Raw genomic sequence first — 24,302 nt, 5'->3', positions numbered from 1 at the left:
TCCATCATGGCTGCCAACCCATTCTCCCCTGTCACCTTTGACGCCCTGGTCAGTGAGATGTGCGAGTGCTACGTTGGGAGTTGGTAGCACAGTGACACATGTGGGCTGACCCCAGCGCTACATGAGGAGCACTTGATGGCTCTGGGCCTGTACTCACTGGAGTTTAGAAGAATTTGGGGGAGGGGGGCACCTCATTGAAACCTATTGAATATTGAGTGGACTGGACAGAGTGGATGTGGAGAGGATGTTTCCTACAGTGGGGGAGCCTAGGTCCAGAAGGCACAGGCTCAGAATAGAGGGACGGCCATTTAGAACAGAGATGAGGAGGAATTTCTTTAGCCAGAGGGTGGTGAATCTGTGGAAGTCATTGCCAGTGGGCTGTGGAGGCCAAGTCACTGGGTGTATTTAAGGCAGAGCTCGACAAGTTTCTGATTATTCAGGACGTCAAAAGTTTTGGAGAGAAGGCAGAAGAACGGGGTTGAGAGGGTTGATAAATCCGCCGTGATGCAGACTGAGTGGGCCGAATGGTGCTCCTATGTTGTCTGGTCTGTGGCCCTGGAGCCTGCTGGATACGTGCTTTCAGGCTTTTATATCTTCGACCCAAGTGGGATGGGGAGGGTCGGAGACACAGGAATGTCCGGGGGGTGGTGAGGTCTTTCACTGTGCTGACTGATTTAATCAGGCAGCGAGAAGTATAGACAAGGATCCATGGAGGGGATTGAAAGAGTGCAGAGAAAATTTACAAGTATGTTGCTGGTACTTGAGGACCTGAGTTATAGGGAAAGTTTGAATAGTTTAGGAGTTAATTCCCTGGAGTGTAGGATAATGAGGGGAGATTTGACAGAGGTATACAAAATTATGACGGGTATAGATAGGATATAGTCAAGCGTGATTGGATGAGGCTAGAGGTCATGGGTCATGGGTGAAAGGTGAAATGTTGAAGGGGAACACGTGGGGAAACTTCTTCACCCAGTGGGTGTTGAGAGTGTGGAATGAGCTGCCAGTTGAAGCAGGTTTGATTTCAACATTTAAGGGAAGTTTGGATAGGTACATGATGGGAGGAGTATGGAGGGCTATAGTCTGGGTGCCGGCCGATGGGACTAGGCAGAATAACAGGTTGGCATGGACTAGATGGGCCAAAGGGCCTGTTTCTGTACTGTACTTCTCTCACATCCTTACTGGGTTGGTTTGATGGAAACAGCACATTTCACTGGTATACACATGACAGAGTTAATTTTACCTGTACCACCACCCCTGGCAGCGCATGACAATTCCACGGGATCTGTCCTGGGACCCCTGCCTTTGTAATAAATGACTTGGATAAGGAAGTGGAAGGGTGGGTTAGTAAGTTTGCAGATGACATGAAGGTCGGTAGTGTTGTGGACAGTGTGGAGAGTTGTAGGTTACAACAACTCACTTTCAAGGACTGTTCATCTCATGTTCTTGATATTTATTGCTTATTTATTAATATTATTTTTTCTCTCTTTTTGTATTTGCAGTTTGTTAGTTTTTTGCACATTGGTAGTTTGTCCATCCTGTTGGGTGTGGTCTTTCATTGGTTCTACTGTGTTTGTTGTATTTACTATGAATGCCCACAAGAAAATGAATCTCAGGGTTGTATATTACTTTGGTGATAAATTTACTTTGAACAACGAGACGTTGACCAGATGCAGAAATGGGCTGAGAAGTGGCAGATGAAGTCCAATCAAGAAAAGTGTTAAGTGGTTTACTTTGTAAGGTCGAATTTGAGGCAGAATACAGGGTTAATGGCAGAATTCTTAGCAGCATGGATGAAGACAGGGATCTTGGGGTGCACAGATCCCTCAAAGTTGCTGGGCAAGTTGACAGGCTGGTTAAGAATGCGTATCAAGTGTTGACCTTCATTAGTCAGGGGATTGAGTTCAAGAGCCGTGGGGTAATGTTTCAGCTCTATAAAACCCTGGTTAGACCACACTGGAAATACTGTGTCCAGTTCTGGTCACCTCATTGTAGGAAGGATGTGGAAGCTTCAGAGGGGGTGCAGAGGAGATTTACCAGGATGTTGCCTGGATCAGAAGCACCCTTCTCTATCCCAGTTGGCAGGGAGGCCCAATGGAACCAGGCAGAATAGTTCAGCATTATCTAGATGGGCTGAAGGGCCTGTTTCTGAGCTGTTGTGCTCCATGACTCAATGTCCACACCAGCAACACAGAGACCAGAGTGGCTCTCGCAATGTTTGACAGGAAGTTAGGACAGTCTCTGGTGGCCGGCGAGAGTCCCTGGTGGTCACAGACCTGGTGACCAGCGACTGTCCCCGGTGCCCGGTCACAGTCCTGATGGTCAAGTCCCCAGTGATCAGTGAGACGCTGGCAACCTTAGCCATGAGGTTAAGACGCGCCCCTGCCCTCATGCTTGCTTTCACCGTCTGGTTGAGCGTGCTATGACGCGGTGACCCCACGAGCTAACAAGCTGTATTCTCACCTTCTTTCCCCAGCAGGAAGGAGTAGAAACAGAGGTGGTTCACACTGAGGTAAAGCCAGCCCTGCCAGGGGACCCTGCCCTTCCAGTAACTGCACGAGTAATAATTCACCAACTTCTCCACCTCCGGCATTCCAAACAGCTTCCGCATTTTCAACTCTGCTTCCTTGAACTTTCCAGAATCTTCCTCCTCTTTCGCCTCCTTGTTTTTGTTTTCCTCCGCAAGGATTCCCTGGAACAGAAAGTGGGCCGTGGGCATCAAGGCAAGGAATGTGACTGTGTGTTTAAGATGCAGATAGTTTTTAGTCAGGGCATGGAGGGATACAGGGAGAAGGGCAGGAGACTGGGGCTGACAGGGGATGGATCAGCCATGATGAAATAGCCTAATTCTGCTCCTGTACCTTTTGGTCTTATCCACTTCATCGGGTAGGTGGAGCTCGTCAGCCTGGGAAGGCGGTCCATCTAAGAGAGGGAAAACTCTGATTTCAAACCTCTGCTGCCTTGCGGCCATACCCACTGATGGGAAAGGCTTCGGGAGTAAACCCAGAGGACAAATCTGGAGCTGGAGTCCCTAAGGCAGTCTGACGTTGCCTTCAACCTCGTTCTGGCAACTCCTGCGACCACACTGGTGGCAAGCCATGTCGGCCCTTGCCCTTCCCTTGGACAACGTCGGTGTCGTGGAGAGGGGAGACTAGCCGCATGGGCAACTGCCGGTCTTCCATACAACCTTGCCCAGGCCTGCGCCCTGGAGAGGACACTCCAGCGTCGCCTCACTGCGACGGCACAACACGGAAAGCAGCAGTCTACCGGTTTTTTGACTGAAGCAAGACTTTCCAGGCGCAGATCCACGGTCTTGCGAGACTAACTGAACCACCCATATCCACGTTATCAGAGTCAAGCCATTCAGTCCATCGAGTCTGCTCGGCCATTCCTTCAAGGCCGGTTCTCCTGTCTTTTCCCTGTACCCTTTGAAGCCTTCACTACACCTCTGCTTTAAATATACCCAGTGATGTCCCTCTGTTCTGAGGCTGGGGCCTCTGGTCCCAGACTCTCTCACTACAGAAAACATCCCCTCCACATCTACTCTCTCTAGGACTTTCAACACTCGACTGGTTCCTGTATTCTACCTGCAGCAGCGCAATTCCGCGTGAGAGACGCCACTCTGGTTCACGTCCGCTCACGGACGGCCCCGTCACTGACCTGGACTTTGCCTTTGACGAATGTCGTCACATCCTCCTCATTCTCGAAGATGGATAGCGTCTGCAGGAGATTGGCCTCCAGCCATTCCCAGTGCTGCGTGATCTCCTTCCTGGAGCTGCCTGCAGTGGAGAGGATTCAGATGAATTACCGCAAACTACAGGGTCAGTGCAGTGAAGCAGTGGATGTTACTGCTGCCTCGCCAGCGCAATGACATCCGTTCAATCCGACCCTCAGATGTGGCCATCTACAATTCCCATAGGAATCCCCATCATCACTATAAAGCTGAAGGTACTGGCCAGACCACACTTAGAATATTGTGAGAAGTTTCGGGCCCCTTATCTCAGAAAAGGTATGGTGGCATTAGAGAGGGTCCAGTGGAAGCTCAGGAGAATGATCCTGGAAATGAAAAGGAAGAGTGTTTGATGGCCCCAGGCCTGTACTCACTGGAGAATGGGGGGGGGGGGGGGGTGGTTTCATTGAAACCTACCAAATATTAAAAGGCTGAGATAGAGTGGACATGGAGAGGATGTTTCCTGTGGTGGGGGAGTCTAAGATCAGAGGGCACAGCCCCAGAATAGAGGGACGTCCATTTAGAACAAAGACGAGTAGGAATTTCTTTAGCCAGAGGTTGGTAAATCTGTGGAATTTATTGCCAGAGACGACTGTGGAGACCAAGTCATTGGGTATATTTAAAGCAGAAGTTGATAGGTTCTTGATTATTCAGGGCATCAAAAGTTATGGGAAGAAGGCAGGAGAATGGGGTTGTAAGGGACAATAAATCAGCCATGATGGAATGGCAGAGTGGACACAATGGGCTGAATGGCCCGTTCGGCTCCTAAGTCTTGGATGTGGGAATAACACTGTAAGACATAGGAGCAGAATTAGGCCATTCAACCCATCCAGACTGCTCTACCATTCCATCATGGCTGATCCTGGATCCCACTCAATCCCCATACACCTGCCTTCCTTACCAATCAGGAAATGATCAACTTCCACCTTAAATACACCCACAGACTTAGCCTCAACCATAGTCAGTGGCAGAGCATTCCACAGATTCACCACTGTCTGGCGAAACACATTCCTCCTTACCTCTGTTCTAAAAGGTTGCCGCTCGATTTTGAGGCTGTGACCTCTAGTTCGGGATACCCCCGCCAGAGAAAACATGCTCTCCATGTCAACCCATCTGCTGGGAGAATTCAGTGGGTCAAATTGGGGAGGTGACAGGCAAGTAAGGAGAAGAGGTAAGAGGAGAGGGTAGGTGGGGAATAGAAGAAGAGGAAAAGGGAAGTGGGAGATATAAAATTGCTGGAAGTTAGAGAAATCGATGTTAATTGACACTCCCACAGAAGCTGCTCCATCCATTGATCAGGTAGCAGATCCTGGATCCAGATTATTGCAGCACCTCCCGTCTCCTGTGGCTCCAAGTACTGACCTGCATGTCCTCAGCCTCCTCCACTGCCAGGCAGAGGACAAACACAAACACACCCTCATATTTCCCCTGTGTCATCTGAAACCCGATGGAATGAACACTGAGTTCTCCACCTCTCTGTCCCCTTTCTCTCTCCCCTCCTGGTCTACCAAATGCTTCCAACATGTACCAGAGCCCCCGTCACTTTTTCATTCACCTCCCCTCCCCCAATGTTCCAATCTACCCTCCCCCCATTGTTCCCATCTGTCCGTCACCCTCACACCTCCCTACTCCGTTCCCATCTGTCCGACACCCTCACACCTCCCCACTCCGTTCCCATATGTCCGTCACCCTCACACCTCCCCACTCCGTTCCCATCTGTCCGTCACCCTCACACCTCCCCACTCCGTTCCCATCTGTCCGTCACCCTCACGCCTCCCCACTCTGTTCCCATCAGTCTGTCACCCTCACACCTCCCCACTCCGTTCCCATCTGTCGGTCACCCTCACACCTCCCTACTCCGTTCCCATCTGTCCGTCACCCTCACACCTCCCCACTCCGTTCCCATCAGTCCGTCACCCTCACACCTCCCCACTCCGTTCCCATCTGTCCATCACCCTCACGCCTCCCCACTCCGTTCCCATCAATCCGTCACCCTCACACCTCCCCACTCCGTTCCCATCTGTCAGTCACCCTCACACCTCCCTACTCCGTTCCCATCTGTCCGTCACCCTCACGCCTCCCCACTCTTTTCCCATCTGTCCGTCACCCTCACACCTCCCCACTCCTTTCCCATCTGTCCGTCACCCTCACGCCTCCCCACTCCGTTCCCATCGGTCCGTCACCCTCACACCTCCCCACTCTTTTCCCATCTGTCCGTCACCCTCACACCTCCCCACTCCATTCCCATCTGTCTGTCACCCTCACGCCTCCCTACTCCGTTCCCATCTGTCCGTCACCCTCACACCTCCCCACTCCGTTCCCATCTGTCCGTCACCCTCACACCTCCCCACTCTTTTCCCATCTGTCCGTCACCCTCACGCCTACCCACTCCGTTCCATCGGTCCGTCACCCTCACGCCTCCCTACTCCGTTCCCATCTGTCCGTCACCCTCACGCCTGCCCACTCTGTTCCCATCAGTCCGTCACCCTCACACCTCCCCACTCCGTTCCCATCTGTCCATCACCCTCACGCCTGCCCACTCCGTTCCCATCTGTCCGTCACCCTCACGCCTGCCCACTCCGTTCCCATCTGTCCATCACCCTCACGCCTGCCCACTCCGTTCCCATCTTCCCGTCACCCTCACACCTCCCCACTCCATTCTCATCTGTCCATCAATCACACACTCACTTTGGACAGTGAGAGGAAACCAGAGCACCTGGAGGAAACCCACACAGTCGTACAGAGAACATACAAACAGAGCAGGAATTGAACCTGGTTGCTGGCACTGTTAAGCGTTGCGCTAATCATTACACCATTGTGTTGTCCTCATCTCCACTTCTCACCTCCCAGCCTCTGTCACTATTCCCACTCTGCCCTCCTCCAACTGTCATCCCTCCTCACCTGGACCCACCCATCTCTCACCCCCCACCCCCACTTTTGCCTCACCGCTTTATACCATCTCCTCTCTACCAAGTCCTAATGAAGGGTCTAGACCCAAATCATTGACCGTCCATTTCCCTCCAGAGATGCTGCCTGACCAGGGAACCCCGCCCCCCCCGCCCCCATTGTTTTTTTTTTAAACTTCGATTATCTATAATATGTTTGCTTGGAACTCATCCATTCACCCTGCACACCAGAGTGCTCCGTATCAATCAAATGATTTAACTGATGAATAAGTAATCATAGTGTCATGGTTAGCACAATGCTTTACAGCCCCAGTGATGGCGGTTCAATTCTCGCAGCCGTCCGTAAGGAGTTTATACATTCTCCCCATGACCGTGTGGGTTTCCTCCGGGTGCTCCGGTTTCCTCCCACATTCCAAAGACATAGAGGTTAGGGCTACAAACAAGAGAACATCTACAGATGCTGGAAATCCCAGCAACACACACAAAATGCCAGAGGAACTCAGCAGGCCAGGCAGCACCTATGGAAAAAAGTACAGTCGATGTTTCGGGCCAAGACCCTTCAGCAGGACTAGAGAGAAAAAGCTGAGGAGTAGTTTTAAAAGGTGAGAGATGGGGAGAGAGAAACACAAGGTGATAGGTGAAAGTTGGAGGTGGAGGGAGCTGGGAAGTAAATTGGTGAAAGAGACAGAAGGCCATGGAAGAAAGAAGAGCAGGGAGGGGAACCAGAGGGAGGTGATGGCTGGGCAAGGAGATCAGGTGAGAGAGGGAATAGGGGATGGGAAATGATGAAGAGTGGGTGGGGGTGGAGGCATTACCAGAAGTTCAAGAAATTGATGTTCATGCCATCAAGTTGGAGGCTACCCAAACAGAATATAAGGTGTTGTTCCTCCAACCTAAGTGTGACCTCATCACAACAGTGTAGGAGGCCATGGATGGACATATCAGAATGGGAATGGGAAGTGGAATTAAAATGGGTGGCCACTGGGAGATCCTGCTTGTTCTGGCAGACGGAGCATAGATGCTCGCGAAGCGGTCTCCCAATCTACATCGGGCCTCACTGATATACATGAGGCCACACCGGGAGCACCGAACACAGTACGTGATCCCAACAGATTCATAGGCGAAGTATTGCCTCACCTGGAAAGGCTGTTTGGGGCCTGAATGGTAGTGAGGGAGGAGATATAGCACTTGTTCCACTTGCAAGGATAAGTGCCAGGAGGGAGATCAGTGGGAAGGGATGAATGGATAGGGGAGTCACGTAGGGAGTGATCCCTGTGGAAAGCAGAAAGTGTGGGGTGGGGGGAGGGAAAGATGTATTTGGTGGTGGGATCCCATTGGAGATGGTGGAAATTTTGGAGAGTTATATGCTGGACACGGAGGCTGGTGGGGTGGTAGGTGAGGACAAGAGGGATCCTATATCTGGTAGGGTGGCAGGAGGATGGAGTAAGAGCAGATGTGCGTGAAATAGAGGAGATGCAGTTGAGAGCAGAGTTGATGATAGGGAAGCCCCTTCCTTTGATAAATAGGACATCTCCTTCATTCTAGAATGAAAAGCCTCATCCTGACAGCAAATGTGGTGGAGACGGAGGAATTGAGAGAAGGGAATGGGGTTTTTCGAAGTAACAGGGTGGAAAGAGGTATAGTCCCCTGTGAGTTTATAATAGACATCAGTGGATAAGCTGTCTCCAGAGGCAGACAGAGAGATCGAAAAAGGGAAGGGAAGTGTTGTAAATGGACCAGGTAAATTTGAGGAGAGGGTGGAAGTTGGAGACAGATTGGATGAAGTCGACGAGTTCAGCATTGGGAAGCAGCACCAGTGCAGTGGTCAGTGTAGCACAGGAAAATTGTGGGACGGTCACCAGTTGTCGACAAACAGGCCGGCATAGCTGGACCCATGCGAGTGCCCGTGGCTACACCTTTTGTTTGAAGGAAGTGGGAGGACCCAAAGGAGACATTATTTAGAGTGAGGACAAGTTGAAGGAGAGTGGTGGTGGAAGGAACAGGTAGTGTCTAGTGTCCAGGAAGAAACAGAGAGCTTTCAGGCCTTCCAGGTGGGGGGATGGAGGTGCACAGGGACTGGACATCCATAGTAAATATAAGGTGATGGGGGCCAGAGAACTTGAAATCATTGAAAAGATCGAGAGCTTGTGAAGTGTCATGGATGTGGGTGGGGAGGGACTGAACCGGGGAATAAAACAGAGTCAAAGTAAGTAGATATGAATTCAGTGGGACAGGAACAAGCTGAAACAATGGGTCTACCTGGATAAGCGGTAGGAAGTAGAAACAGGAGGTGCAGGGTGCGGGAACTATGAGCTTGGTGGCAGTGGATGGGAGATCCCCAAGAGTCAATAAGGTTGGTGATGGTGTGGGAGACAATGGCCTGGTGCTCCCTAGTGGGGTCCTGTTCGAGGGGTAAGTAAGAGGAGGTGTCTGAGAACTGGCACTGGACCTCAGTACTCCAGAATGCTACACCTCCCTTATCTGCGGGTTAGAACGCTAGTATGTTGTGGGCATGCTTTGTTGGTTTCAGAAATATGGTGACACTTGCGGGCTGTCATCAGCACGTGCTTGGACTGTGTGGGTCATGAACACAAATGACACATTTCTCTGTACGTTTCAACGTACACGTGACAAATAAAGCTAAACATAAATCCAAAGCTTACTTCCCAGATAATGCACATCTCCATGGTTACAGAACCTTTCCCTGCTTTCGTTCAGACCCTGTGTTTCACTCTGTACTTACCACACGCTATGTTCCAGTACACCTGGGACTCCTGGGTCTGATGCAGGATCCGATACGGAGCAACGCGTGCGCTCGAGTCCAACACCACATCCAGCGTCCCCACCAGAAGCCCTGTCGGAGAAAATGAACATGATCAGTGACCTGCGGAGATATAGATCAGCTTTTTTATGTCATGTGTTCATTGAAATATACAGTAAAACGTACCAATGACAACATGGCCCGAAGATGTGCTGCTGGGGGCACACTTCCAGCGCCAACAAAGCACGCCCACAACTCACTAACCCTGACCCGAACGTGTTTGGAAACCGCGGCCCGTGGAGGAGGTCACAAGGGAACATACAACCTCCTGAGAGACAGCAGTGGGGATTGAGCCCCAGTTCCTGGCATTACACTAATCATTACACTACCGTATTGACTCAACAACCTGACAGAGTCCAGGATAGTTTATCACTGTCACATGTACTGAGATACAGTGAAAAGCTTGTCTTCCACACTGTTCACACAGATCAGATCATTACACGGTGCATTGAGGTAGAACAAGGTAAAACGATAACAGAATGCGGAATAAAGTGTCACAGTTACAGAGAAAGTGCCGTGCAGGCAGACAGTGAGATGTAAGGTGCATCAAACAATCTTCATACATTAACCCTTTCATTCCTGCAATAATTCTTGTGAACCTCCTCTGGACCCTATCTGATGCCAGCTCATCTTTACTGAGATAAGGGGCCCAAAACTGCTTGGAACACTCAGTGTCTTACAAAGCCTCACCAATACATCCTTGTTCTTATACTCTAGTCCTCTCGGAATGAATGCTAACACTGCACTTGCTTTCCTTACCGCTGACTCAACCTGCAGTTACACCACTCTGTGGGAGCTAGCTGTGCAGAGATATGTCAGCTGTGGAGATTTCCACACTTGGGCTGTGTTGTGCAGTTACTCAACAGTCCCAGACTGTGTGGTCGAAATCAGTCTCCCTTCATGAGTCAGCAACCTTTGGCACAGACACACTAACAATTGGTAGGTCTGATTTCCTTCCGTGAGTTAACATCACGACTGTCAGCACAGACACACCAACGGACTGGCAGGTCTTGTGATTGTGACCGTTTCTGCAGCAATGCTGCAGAAGGAACCTATTGTAGGGCAGACTGCCACATGGGCAGCTTTCCTCATCGCTTGGCTCCGTGAAGTTCGAGAGAAGCGCCCTCCCATCCCCCAAGTAACAAAGATACTGATACTGGAAGAGCCCAGTCTAGGGAAGTCCAACGTGATTAGGAGAGACCTGCTAGAGATCCCTGAGATCATGAACGGTGTTGGGAAGATCTTTGTACTCTGTCTGGGTCCCGAAATTGGCCCACTAACATCAGTCACCAATAAATCTGTTCAGGAACCTGAGACCAAAGGGCACATCCTCAGAAAAGAGGGGCGTCCATTTAGAACAGAGATAAGGAAGGAATTTCTTTAGCCAGAGGGTGGTGAATCTGTGGAATTCATTGCCACAGATGGCTGTGGAGGCCAAATCACTGGGTATATTTAAAGCAGAGGTTGATAAATTCTTGCTTAGTCAGGGTGTCAAAGGTTACAGGGAGAAGGCAGGAGAATGGGGTTAAATAGGTGAAAGAGTCACCACAACATTATGGTCCGTAGGGCCCACACTGTGCAGATCTGTTCTATATTCAATGAGAGGGAAAGTAAATCAGCCACGATCAGATGATGGAGAAGACTTGATGGGCTGAATGGACTCACTCGTTCTGCTCCTACTTCTTGTGGTCAGCCTAACCATCAGGAGCAGGCGGATATGGAACCTGCTAGCCAGGAAAGCAGAGGCAGACAAAAGAGAGCCGAGATAAATTCCAAATCAAAAGAAAACCCCACAGACACTGGAAAGCTGAAATCAAAGCCAGTAATTGTTGGAAGCATTCAACAGGTCAGGCAGCATCTGAAAGAAAAAACAAGCAGCTCTTTTCAACACAGCTGGGAAACAATTCGTCTCTCCACAGTAGCCGCATGCCCTGCTGAGCGAGCCTGACATTTCTTGAGCAACACACACAAACCCCACAGTAGTTTACAGACCACGGTTAAATCCCAATATCCTCTGTAAGGAGGTTGCATGTTCTCCCATAAACACTTGGCTTTCCCCTGGGGCTCTGCTTTCTGAAAAAGTACCGGGTAGGAAACTGGTCATTGTAAGTTGTCCCAAGATCAGGTTAGGGTCAAAGTGGGGGGTGTCAGGGGTTGCTTGATGGCTCGGTTCGAAGGCCAGGAAGAGCCTGCTCCACTCTGTGCACATGTACTAAATTAAACATTTTAAATGCTGCAGGACTCAGCAGGTCAGGCAGCATCTACGGACGGGAATGAATAGTTGACGTTTCATCAGGACTAGAAATGGGGCAGAAGCAGGACATGAAAACGAGGGAGGGGAAGGAGGACCAACCAGTAAGTGATAGGTGAGACCAGGTGAGGGGGAAGGTGGATGAAGTGAGACACTGAGAGGTGACAGGTGAGACCAGGTGAGGGGGAAGGTGGGTGGGGGAGGGGGATGAAGTGAGACACTGGGAGGTGATAGGTGAGACCAGGTGAGGGGGAAGGTGGGTGGGCAGGTGGGAGGTGACAGGTGAGACCAGGTGAGGGGGAAGGTGGGTGGGTGGGGGAGGGGGGATGAAGTGAGACACTGGGAGGTGATAGGTGAAACCAGGTGAGGGGGAAGGTGGGTGGGTTGGGGAGGGGGGATGAAGTGAGACACTGGGAGGTGATAGGTGAGACCAGGTGAGGGGGAAGGTGGGTGGGTGGGGGAGGGGGATGAAGTGAGACACTGGGAGGTGATAGGTGAGACCAGGTGAGGGTGGGGGAGGGGATGAAGTGAGACACTGGGAGGTGATAGGTGAGACCAGGTGAGGGTGGGGGAGGGGATGAAGTGAGACACTGGGAGGTGATAGGTGAGACCAGGTGAGGGGGAAGGTGGGTGGGCAGGTGGGAGGTAACAGGTGAGACCAGGTGAGGGGGAAGGTGGGTGGGTGGGGGAGGGGGGATGAAGTGAGACACTGGGAGGTGATAGGTGAGACCAGGTAAGGGGGAAGGTGGGTGATGAAGTGAGACACTGGGAGGTGATAGGTGAGACCAGGTGAGGGGGAAGGTGGGAGGTGACAGGTGAGACCAGGAGAGGGGGAAGGTGGGTGGGTGGGGGAGGGGGGGTGAAGTGAGACACTGGGAGGTGATAGCTGAGACCAGGTGAGGAGGAAGGTGGGTGGGGGAGGGGGGATGAAGTGAGACACTGGGAGGTGATAGGTGAGACCAGGTGAGGGGGAAGGTGGGTGGGTGGGGGAGGGGGATGAAGTGAGACACTGGGAGGTGATAGGTGAGACCAGGTGAGGGGGAAGGTGGGTGGGTGGGGAGGGGGGATGAAGTGAGACACTGGGAGGTGACAGGTGAGACCAGGTGAGAGGGAAGGTGGGTGGGGAGGGGAATGAAGTGAGACACTGGGAGGTGACAGGTGAGACCAGGTGAGGGGGAAGGTGGGTGGGTGGGGAATGACAGGAATGTGGGTGGTGTAAGGGGAAGAGGTGGTAAGTCAGAGTTGTACAGGAGGGAAACAGGCCCATCAGTCCGAGTCCACACACCATGTACCCACACATTTATATTGAGCTCATCATATTCTCCTCACATTCCCCTTCACTGCCCTTAGATTTGACCCCTCACCCTCTGTGAGGGAGAATTTACCCAAACAACCCGAATGTCATTGAGATGTGGGAGACCAGGGGGAAGAAAAGGTTCCTGATTATTCAGGGTGTCAAGGGTTACGGGGAAAAGGCAGGGGAACGGGGTTGAGAGGGATAATAAATCAGTCATGATGGAATGGTGGCGCAGACTCAGTGGGCTGAATGGCCTGATTCTGGTCCTCTGTCCAGTGGTTACGGTCTGACCCACGTGATCACATGCCAACTGCACACCAACAACACTGGAGCTGGGTTTCGAACCGGGGTCTCCAGAGCAGGAAGGCAGCCGCTCTTCCCACTGTGCTGCTGTGGCTTTGACTTCTGATTGGCCCCAGTTACGTCTCCCAAAGAGATCAGGCTCATGTAAGCAGACAATCCCACTTGCACTGAGTGCTGAGAGTTCCACAGACACACCACTCCAACTCGGACTCTCGCCTCCACTGTAACTGCTTCCTGAGAAACTGGCCACCAGCATTTATCTCCCATCCCTAACTGCCCCTGGAGAAGGTACAGAGGGACAGTGACCCTTCTTCTTTGACAACACGCTACACATGGGGCTGCTTAACGAGCTACAAGCCCATGGTGTTACAGGCAAGATTCTAACATGGATAGAGCAGTGGCTGATTGACAGGAGGCAAAGAGTGGGAATAAAGGGAGTCTTTTCTGACTGGCTGCTGGTGACCAGTGGAGTTTCACAGGGGCCTGTGTTAGGACTGATTCTTTTTACATATTGGTAATTTGGGTGATGGAATTGATGGCTTTGTTGCAAAGTTTGCAGATGATATGAAGATAGGTGGTGGGGCAGGTAGTTGTGAAGCAGTAGAGAGGCTACAGAAGGACTTGGACAGATTAGGAGAATGGGCAAAGAAATAAATGGAATACAGTGTTGGGAAGTGTATGGAAAGGGTACAGAGGAGATTTACCAGGATGCTGCCTGGTTTAGAGAGTATGCATTATGATCAGAGATTAAGGGAGCTAGGGCTTTACTCTTTGGAGAGAAGGAGGATGATAGGAGACATGATAGGGGTGTACAAGATAATAAGAGGAATAGATAGAGTGGATAGCCAGCACCTCTTCCCCAGGGCACCACTGCTCAATACCAGAGGATGTGGCTTTAAGGTAAGGGGTGGGAAGTTCAAGGGGGATATTAGAGGAAGGTTTTTTACTCAGAGAGTGGTTGTTGCATGGAATGCACTGCCTGAGTCAGTGGTGGAGGCAGATACACTAGTGAAGTTTAAGAGACTACTAGACAGGTATATGGAGGAATCTAAGGTGGGGGCTTATATCGGAGGCAGGGTTTGAGGATCGGCACAACATTGTGGGCCGAAGGGCCTGTACTGCGCTGTACTATTCTATGTTCTATGTTCACGCATTTTAGTAGAAGAAATGAAAGGACTGACTATTTTCTAAATGGAGAGAAAATACAAAAATCTGACTTGCAAAAGGACTTGGGAGTCCTTGGCAGGATTCCCTGAAGGTTAATTTGCAGGTTGAGTCCAAGATGAGAAGTCAACTGCAATGCTGGCATTCACTTCAAGAGGACTAGAATATAAAAGCAAGGATGTAATGTTGAGACTTTATGAAGCACTGGTGAGCAGTTTTGGGGTGCTTATCTATGAAACTGGAGAGGATTCAAAGGAGGTTCATGAGAATGATTCCAGGAATGAATGGCTTGTCATATGATGAGCGTTTGATAGCTCTGGGCCTGTACTCACAAGAATGAGGTGAAACCTCATTTTACACCTATCGAATGGTGAAAGGCCTTGATAGAGTGGATGTGGAGAGGATGTTTCCTATGATGGGAGAGTCTAAGACCAGAGAACGCAGCCTCAGAATAGAGGGGTGTCCTTTTAGAACGGAGACAAGGAATTTCTTTAGCCAGAGAGTGGCGAATCTGTGAAATTCTTGGCGACAGGCAACTGTGGAGGCCAAGTCTTTCTGTATATTTAAGGCAGAGGTTGATAAGATTCTTGATTGATCAGGGAGTGAAGGGATATGGGGAGAAAGCAGGAGACTGGGACTGAGGGACGATGATAAAATAGCGGAGGAGACTCAAAGGGCCAAATAGCTTAATTCTGCTCCTATATCTCATTGTCTTCTTAAACCCCGACCCACTGGTGGGAAAGGGGTCTCTTTAGCCAGAGAATGGTGAATCTGTGGAATTCACTGCCACAGACGGCTGTGGTGAGCCAAATCACTGGGTATATTTAAAGTGAAGGTTGATAGGTTCTTGATTAGACAGGCTGTCAAAGGTTACAGGAAGAAGGCAGGGGAATGGGGTTGAAAGGAATAAAAACTACAGCCATGATGAAATAGCAGAGCAGACTCGATGGGCTGAATGGTCTAACTCTGCTCCTTATGTCTTATGGATTCAGATTGAGGGTGAGCGACCGTTTCCAAGCCAGGACAGTGCACAACTTGGAGGGGAATCGGCAAGTGATGGTGCTGACCTCGGCCATCTGACACAACTTGCCCGGGGATTTATCACGCCGGGGCAAGAACCAGTAGGCCAACTGAAATAAAAATTCTGCACTCAGAGAAACTTCCTTCAGATGTTGCCTGGATTAGAGAGCATGAGCTATAACAAGAGGCTGAGGAGATCTGATGGAGGTTTATGAGATGATGAGAGTCATAGATGGAGTAGACAGACAGTACCTTTTCCTCAGGGGTTGAAATGTCCAATACTAGAGGGCATGCATTTCTGGAGAGAGGGGGTAATTTCAACTGGAATGTGAGGGGCAAGTTTTTTTACACACAGAGTGGTGGAATGTGCAGCCTGGGGTGGTGGTAGCGGCAGATACATTAGGGACTTCTGAAATACGTTTAGATAGGCACATGGAGGTGAGAAAATGGAAGGATATGGACACTGCAGGCAGAAGGGATTAGGTCAGATGGCCGTCTGATTAGTAATTTAATTGGTTTGGAACAACACTGTGGGTCAAAGGGCCTGCTCCTGAGCTGTACTGGTCAATGTTCGATATCTGATGCAGACTGTCAGCATTGTCAACTGTTTGTAAACATGCATGTTACCAAACATTGTTGTGAAAATATGCATCACTCACACCCTCCACTGTAAAAAAAAGTGAAAATGTCCATCACTCACCCCCTCCACTGTCAACTATTGTGAAATTGTCCATCACTCACACCCCTTCACTGTTAACTACTGTGAAAATGTCCATCACTCACACCCCTCCACTATCAACAATTGTGAAAATATCCATCACTCACACCCCTTCACTGTTAACTATTGTGAAATTGTCCATCACTCACACCCCTCCACTATCAACAATTTTGAAAATATCCATCACTCACACCCCTCCATTGCCAACGATTATGAAATTGTCTATCACTAACACCACTCCACTGTCAATGATTGTGAAAATGATCATCACTCACACCCCTCCACTGTCAATATAACCATATAACATATAACCATATAATAATTACAGCACGGAAACCGGCCATCTCAGCCCTTCTAGTCTGTGCCGAACTCTTACCCTCACCTAGTCCCACCGACCTGCACTCAGCCCATAACCCTCCATTCCTTTCCTGCCCATATATCTATCCAATTTAACTTTAAACGACAACATCGAACCTGCCTCAACCACTTTCTGCTGGAAGCTCGTTCCACACAGCTACCACTCTCTGAGTGAAGAAGTTCCCCCTCATGTTACCTTTAAACTTTCGCCCTTTAACTCTCAACTTATGTCCTCTTGTTTGAATCTCCCCCATTCTCAATGGAAAAAGCCTATCCACATCAACTCTATCTATTCCCCTCATAATTTTAAATACCTCTATCAAGTTCCCCCTCAACCTTCTATGCTCCAAAGAATAAAGACCCAACTTGTTCAACCTTTCTCTGTAACTTAGGAGATGAAACCAGGTAACATTCTCGTAAATCTTCTCTGTACTCTCTCTATTTTGTTGACATCTTACCTATAATTCGGTGACCAGAACTGTACACAATACTCCAAACTTGGCCTTACCAATCCCTTGTACAATTTCAACATTACATCCCAACTCCTGTACTCAATACTCTGATTTATAAAGGCCAGCATACCAAAAGCTTTCTTCACCACCCTATCCACATGAGATTCCACCTTCAGGGAACTACACCATTATCCCTAGATCCCTCTGTTCTACTGCATTCTTCAATGCCCTACCATTTACCACGTATGTCCTATTTTGATTAGTCCTACCAAAATGTAGCAACTCACATTTATCAGCATTAAACTCTATCTGCCGTCTTTCAGCCCACTCTTCTAACCGGCCTAAATCTCTCTGCAAGCTTTGAAAACCTACTTCATTATCCACATCTCCACCTATCTTCGTATCATCTGCATACTTACTCATCCAATTTGCCACCCCATCATCCAGATCATTAATATACATGACAAACAACACTGGACCCTGAGGCATACCACTAGACACCGGCCTCCAATCTGACACACAGTTATCCACCACTACTCTCTGGCGTCTCCCATCCAGCCACTGCTGAATCCATTTTACTACTTCAATATTAATACCTGACGATTGAACCTTCCTAACCAACCTTCCGTGTGGAACCTTGTCAAAGTCCTTACTGAAGTCCATATAGACAACATCCACCACTTTACCCTCGTCAACTTTCCTAGTAACCTCTTCAAAAAATTCAGTAAAATTTGTCAAACATGAACTTCCACGTATAAATCCATGTTGACTGTTCCTAATCAGACCCCGTCTATCCAGATAATTATATATGCCATCTCTAAGAATACTTTCCATCAATTTACCCACCACTGATGTCAAACTCAAAGGCCAATAATTGCTAGGTTTACTCTTAGAACCCTTTTTAAACAATGGAACAACATGAGTAATACGCCAATCCTCCGGCACCATCCCCGTTTCTAATGGCATTTGAAATATTTCTGTCAGAGCCCCTGCTATTTCCACACTAACTTCCCTCAAGATCCTAGGGAATATCCTGTCCTGTCCTGGAGACTTAACACTTTTATATTCCTTAAAAGTGCCAGTACTTCCTCTTCTTTAATCATCATAGTTTCCATAACTACCCTACTTGTTTCCATTACCTTACACAATTCAATATCCTTCTTTATGAATACGGAAGAAAAGAAATTGTTCAAAATCTCCCCCATCTCTTTTGGCTCCACACATAGCCGTCCACTCTGATTCTCTAAGGGACCAATTTTATCCCTCACTATCCTTCTGCTATTTATGTAACTGTAGAAACCCTTTGGATTTATTTTCACCTTACTTGCCAAAGCAACATCATATCTTCTTTTAGCTTTTCTATCTTAAGATCCTTTTTACATTCTTTATATTCCTCAAGCACCTCACTTACTCCAAGCTGCCTATATTTATTGTAGATCTCTCTCTTTTTCTGAACCAAGTTTCCAATATCCCTTGAAAACCATGGCTCTCTCAAACTTTTAACCTTTCCTTTCATCCTAACAGGAACATAAAGTTTCTGTACCCTCAAAATCTCACCTTTAAATGACCTCCATTTCTCTATTACATCTTTCCCATAAAACAAATTGTCCCAATCCACTCCTTCTAAATCCTTTCGCATCTCTTCAAAGTTAGCCTTTCTCCCATCAAAAATCTCAACTCTGGGTCCAGTCCTATCCTTCTCCATAATTATATTGAAACTAATGGTATTCTGATCACTGGACCCGATGTGCTTCCCAACACATACCTCCATCACCTGACCTATCTCATTCCCTAACAGGAGATCCAACACTGCCCCTTCTCTAGTTGGCACCTCTATGTATTGCTGCAAAAAAACTATCTTGCACACATTTTACAAACTCCAAACCATCCAGCCCTTTTACAGAATGGGCTTCCCAGTCTATGGGTGGAAAATTAAAATCTCCCACAATCACAACCTTGTGCTTACTACAAATATCTGCTATCTTCTTACAAATTTGCTCCTCCAATTCTCGCTCCCCATTAGGTGGTCTACAATACACCCCTATAAGCGTCACTACACCTTTCCTATTCCTCAATTCCACCCAAATAGCCTCCCTGGACGAGTCCACTAATCTATCCTGCCAGAGGACCGCTGGTATGTTTTCTCTGACAGGCAATGCAACACCTCCCCCTCTTGCCCCTCCGATTCTATCACATCTGAAGCAACGAAATCCAGGAACATTTAGTTGCCAATCACACCCCTCCTGCAACCATGTTTCACTAATAGCTACAACATCATATTTCCAGGTATCAATCCATGCTCTAAGCTCATCCACCTTTCTTACAATGCTCCTAACATTAAAATAAATGCATTTAAGAAACTCTCCACCTCCCACTCTCTGTTTATCCTTAATGGAGCAAACAACTTTGTTATTTTTTTCTTCCTTATCACCTACATCTTTGATCTGAGCACTCCCGTTCTCTGTCTCCTGCCTATCCTCCCTCACACACTGTCTACTAGCTTTCTCTATTTGTGAACTAACCTCCTCTCTCCTGGTCTCTCTAATTTGATTCCCACCCCCCAACCATTCTAGTTTAAAGTCACCTCAGTAGCCTTCACAAATCTCCCCGCCAGGATATTGGTCCCCGTAGGATTCAAGTGCAACCCGTCCTTTTTGTACAGGTCACACCTGCGCCAAAAGGGGTCCCAATGATTCAGAAACTTGAATCCCTGCCCCCTGCTCCAATCGCTCAGCCACGCAATTATCCTCCACCTCATCGCATTCCTACTCTCACTGTCGCGTGGCACACGCAGTAATCCCGAGATTACCACCTTTGCGGTCCTTCTTCTCCAACTCCCCATATTCTCCTTTCAGGACCTCTTCCCTTTTCCTACCTATGTCATTGGTACCTATATGTACCACGACCTCTGGCTCCTCACCCTCCCACTTCAGGATATCTTGGACGCGATCAGAAATATCCCGGACCCTGGCACCAGGGAGGCAAACTACCATCCGGGTCTCCGGACTGCGTCCACAGAATCACCTATCTGACCTCCTAACTATCGAGTCAAGGGCCTCTGAAGCACCTGAATGTAACTCCCTCTGAGAAGCTGTTGCACTTTAATTCTGGTTATAAATTCCTGTTATCGTTCTGGCTCAATACAGTGTTTGTATTGAATGGAGCTGTATGGTTGGCTGGCAGTTTTTCAATGGGTTACCCTGCATCTCCAATGAACACTGAAAATTTTTCCTGTGCAAAGTTACGGAATTAAGTCTCATCCCCTGGACCTTGCCTCCATTTCTCGCTACCTTGGTGAAGCAGACAACTGCTCTCTCACCTTGACACGTACCACCAAACTCACAGGGCAGCTTCTACCCCACTGCTATCAGACCCCCTAGAACGACAAGATGGACTCTTAACTTCTCAATCTACCTCGTTATGACCTTGCACCTTATTGTCTGCCTGCACTGCACTCTCTCTGTAACCGTGACACTTTATTCTGAACTCTGTTATTGTTTTCCCTTGTTCTCCCTCAATGCACTGTGTAATGCTCTGATCTGCAGGAACAGCGTGCAAGACAAGCTTTTCACTGTATCTCAATACCATCAACAGAAAACCAATTCAATCCCCTCCATGCTCCTTCAGCGGACATGGCACACAGACATGCTCCCTCACAAACTGAGACAGTCACCCACATGTTCAACTCCATTTTGCCGTTGAAAGATTAAGACAAATGCAGAAGGATAGTGGGAGTTTCAGCGCCGACTACTTTCAAGGATTGCGGCCGGAGGCGGATCCTGTGCCTTTCACTGCGTGGCTTGCTATGGTAGGCCAATACTGTACCTATATAAAGTATTCACCCCACCCCGGAAGCTTTCACGTTTTATTGTTTTAAAACATCAAACTGCAGTAGACCAAATGTGTGAACGTGCTTTTTGACACTGATCAACAGAAAAAGATAACTTCATGTTAAAGTGAAAATAGATCTCTACAAAGTGATCGAAATTAATTACAAATATAAAACACAAAATAATTGATTGCATAAGTATTCACCCCCTTTAAGATGACACACTAAATCATCACTGGAGCAGCCAACTGGTTTTAGAAGTCACATAATTAGTTAAATGGAGATCACCAGTGTGCATTTGAGATGTTTCAATCAATTGTAGTAAAAATACACCTGTATCTGGAAGGTCCAACTGCTGGTGAGCCAGTATCCTGGCACAAACTACACCATGAAGACAAAAGAACACTCCAAGCAACTCCACGAAAAGGTTATTGAAAAGCACAAGTCAGGGGATAGATACAAGAAAATTTCCAAGTCACTGAATATCCCCTGGAGTACAGTTAAGTCAACCATCAAGAACTGGAAAGAATATGGCACAGCTGTAAATCTGCCCAGAGCAGGCCATCCTCAAAAACTGAGTGACCGTGCAAGAAGGGGACTAGTGAGGGAGGCCACCAAGAGACCTGTGACAACTCTGGAGGAGTTACCAGCTTCAGTGGCTGAGATGGGAGAGACTGTGATACAACAACTGTCACCCGGGTGCTTCACCAGTCGCAGCTTTATGGGAGAGTGGGAAAGAGAAAACCACTGTTGGGAGAAAAAGACTCAAACTCTTGGCTGGAATTTGCCAGAAGGCATGAGGGAAACTCTGAAGTCAGCTGGAAAAAGGTTCTAGGGTCTGATGAAACCAAAATTGAGCTTTTTGGCCATTAGACTAAACACTATGTTTGGTGCAAACCAAACACTGCACATCATTGTAAACACACCATCCCTACCGTGAAGCATGGTGGTGGCTGCATCATGCTGTGGGGATGCTTCACTGCAGCAGCCCTGGAAAGGCTTGTGAAGGTAGAGGGTAAAATGAATGCAGCAAAATACAGGGAAATCGGGAAATTCTAAAGGAAAACCTAATGCAGTCTGCAAGAGAACTGTGACTTGGAGAAAAACTTTTCCCCAGCAAGGCAATGAAGCTGAAGCTACACAGGAATACCTTAAAAACAACAAAGTTAATGTCCTGGAGTGGCCAAGTCAGAGTCCAGGCCTCAATCCAATTGAAAATTTGTCGCTGGACGTGAAAAGCAGCTGTTTACTCATGATCCCCATGCAATCTGACAGAGCTTGAGCAGTTTTGTAAAGAATGGGGAGAAACTGCAGTGTCCAGATGGGCAAAGCTGATAGAGACCGATCCACACAGACTCAAGGCTGTAATTGCTGCCAAAGGTGCACCTACTAAATACTGACTTGAAGGGGGTGAGTAATTATGCCATCAATTATTGTGCTTAATAATTGCAATTAATTTCGATCACTTTGTAGAGATCGGTTTTCACTTTGACATGAAAAAGTATTTTTCTGTTCATCAGTATTTTTAAAAAAGCCAAATTAAATCCACATTGATTCAATGTTGTAAAACAAAACATGAAAACTTTTTATAGGCACTGTAGGCCTCTCTGCCTCATGTGGCATCCCTTTCTTTGTATGGATGTCAGTGATATCATAGAATGGTATGATGGTTCTGCTTTTATGGATTGGACTATTGTGTTTATGGACTGTGGTCTTTTTCAGACTCATGGTTTTTAATATTCTGTGTGTTTATTGTAAATAGCCCATTCCGTTTCCATTTTGTTGTGCAAGGGGAGGGGTTGGATTGTATTTTGGGGTCGATGTTCCTTTTTGTGTGGGGGAGAGACGGAGTTTTGGGAGGATTGGGATGTCATCTTTTTTTCTTGTGCAGTGGGTTTGATGTTTATCTCTGAATTTTCCTGTACGTTCTTTGATTCGTAGCTATCTGGAGAAGACACATTTCAGGGTTGTTATATAGATACAAGTTTTAATAATAAATAAACCTTTGAACACTGCCACATCACACCCGCTCTCACGCGTTGCCACACATCCTCAGACACACACACTGACACACTCACACCCACGTTGCCACACACTGACACACAATGACGCAAAGACACATACAAAGCTTTTAAACTGATAATAAACAGGGTGCAGAATGCAGATCGATATGAAAACATGGACAACCCGTCCACTACCGGAAAAGCTGCCAACGCAGAGACCGGGAGCAACTCGGGGACTCTCGGAAAGTCAGAAAACATCCCAAAACCACCTTTACTGATGGGGGGGAAAAAATTAAAGCCTGCAGACAATGGCTAAATTAATTAGTTAGCAATTAACCTGCAAAAGAGTCGTATGCAGAGGGCAGCAGAATTTGCAATAACTCCGCAATTCGTTGCAAACACACCCAAAGACGCGAAAACACTAGGACGAAATGTTTTTCTGAGGACAACGTTATCAAAACTGAATGTGGGTCCCGCCCCACGCACGAAGCCATTCGCCAGCTGCGGCGATCCTCGCAATGTGATTGGCCAGCCGCCGCTGTCAATCAGGCGCGACGCCAAACCTCGGGACCCAGTTGCTCACCGGCGAGTCCGCCGCCGCGGCCGTGGCCCTTCCGCCGCTGCAGAACGAAGAACGGGTTGGCCCGCTCGGTCACCCACAGCGCGTTCGCCAGCAGCACCTCCTCGGGGCTCAGCCACATCCTGCCGCGGAACGGAGAGAGACCAGCTGGGCGCGGAGGGTCCCGCTGCGCCGCTCGCTCGCTCCCTGTCCCCGGGCCGGGCCGACGCAGTCCGACTGCGGGGCGGAGACAGTGCGCTGCGCATGTCCGGGACCGGACCGGAGCCGGGCCCGGGACCGGGGCGGGTGACGTCAGGTAGGGGGTTGTAGTTGGTCTCTTGAAAGCTTGTCTTGTAGACTGTTTATGCGGATTAATAATTACACAGCGCATTCAAGATTGTTTAATATAATTTCTAAGTTAATTTATTATCAAAGTACGTATATGTCACCATTTATAACGGACTTAAAATTTCTTGGGGGCATTCATAGTAAATAGAAGGAAACATAATAAATTCAGTGAAAACCGCACACGACAGAAAACCAATGTGCAAAAGGCAAACTCTGCAAATTCAAAAAAGAACAATAAATAAAGAAGATACACACAAGATGAAGAGTCCTTGAAAGTGAGTCCATAGGTTGTGGGAACATTTCAGTGATGGGGTGAGTGAAGTTATCCCCTCTAGTTCAAGAGCCTGATGGCTGAGGGATAATAACTGTTCCTGAACCTGGTGGTGAGAGTCCTGAGGCTCCTGAATCTTCTCCCTGATGGCAGCAGTGAGAAGAGAGCATGGCCTGGGTGGTGGGGGTTCCTTTTAAACTCTTGGTGCACAAATATATCAGTGCTGTCCCAATTCTGCTGACCAGACTTAGAATATCTCGCAGTTACGTGCGTGAC

At 48.4% G+C, this 24,302-nt stretch overlaps 1 protein-coding gene across 3 annotated transcripts in view; it reads right to left on the bottom strand.

The window, feature by feature from the left end:
* The window catches only part of LOC140200578 (TBC1 domain family member 9B-like), a 77,765-nt gene extending 54,116 nt beyond the window's left edge, over positions 1-23,649 (bottom strand). For all 3 annotated transcript variants that reach the window (XM_072264106.1, XM_072264107.1, XM_072264108.1), the window contains exons 1-4: positions 23,432-23,649; positions 9,377-9,487; positions 3,658-3,776; positions 2,461-2,689 (exon numbers count right to left, since the gene is read on the bottom strand). In XM_072264106.1, the coding sequence (XP_072120207.1) occupies positions 2,461-2,689; positions 3,658-3,776; positions 9,377-9,487; positions 23,432-23,549 (577 nt within the window). In that variant the 5' untranslated portion in view covers positions 23,550-23,649. The remainder of the gene's footprint in view (positions 1-2,460; positions 2,690-3,657; positions 3,777-9,376; positions 9,488-23,431) is intronic.
* Positions 23,650-24,302: the final 653 nt, after the last annotated feature.

This window comes from Mobula birostris, chromosome 7 (genome assembly GCF_030028105.1).
Source record: "Mobula birostris isolate sMobBir1 chromosome 7, sMobBir1.hap1, whole genome shotgun sequence".
NCBI lineage: Eukaryota > Metazoa > Chordata > Chondrichthyes > Myliobatiformes > Myliobatidae > Mobula > Mobula birostris.
Note: the sequence above shows the minus strand (reverse complement) of the source record. Positions and strands in the feature narration are given on the sequence as shown.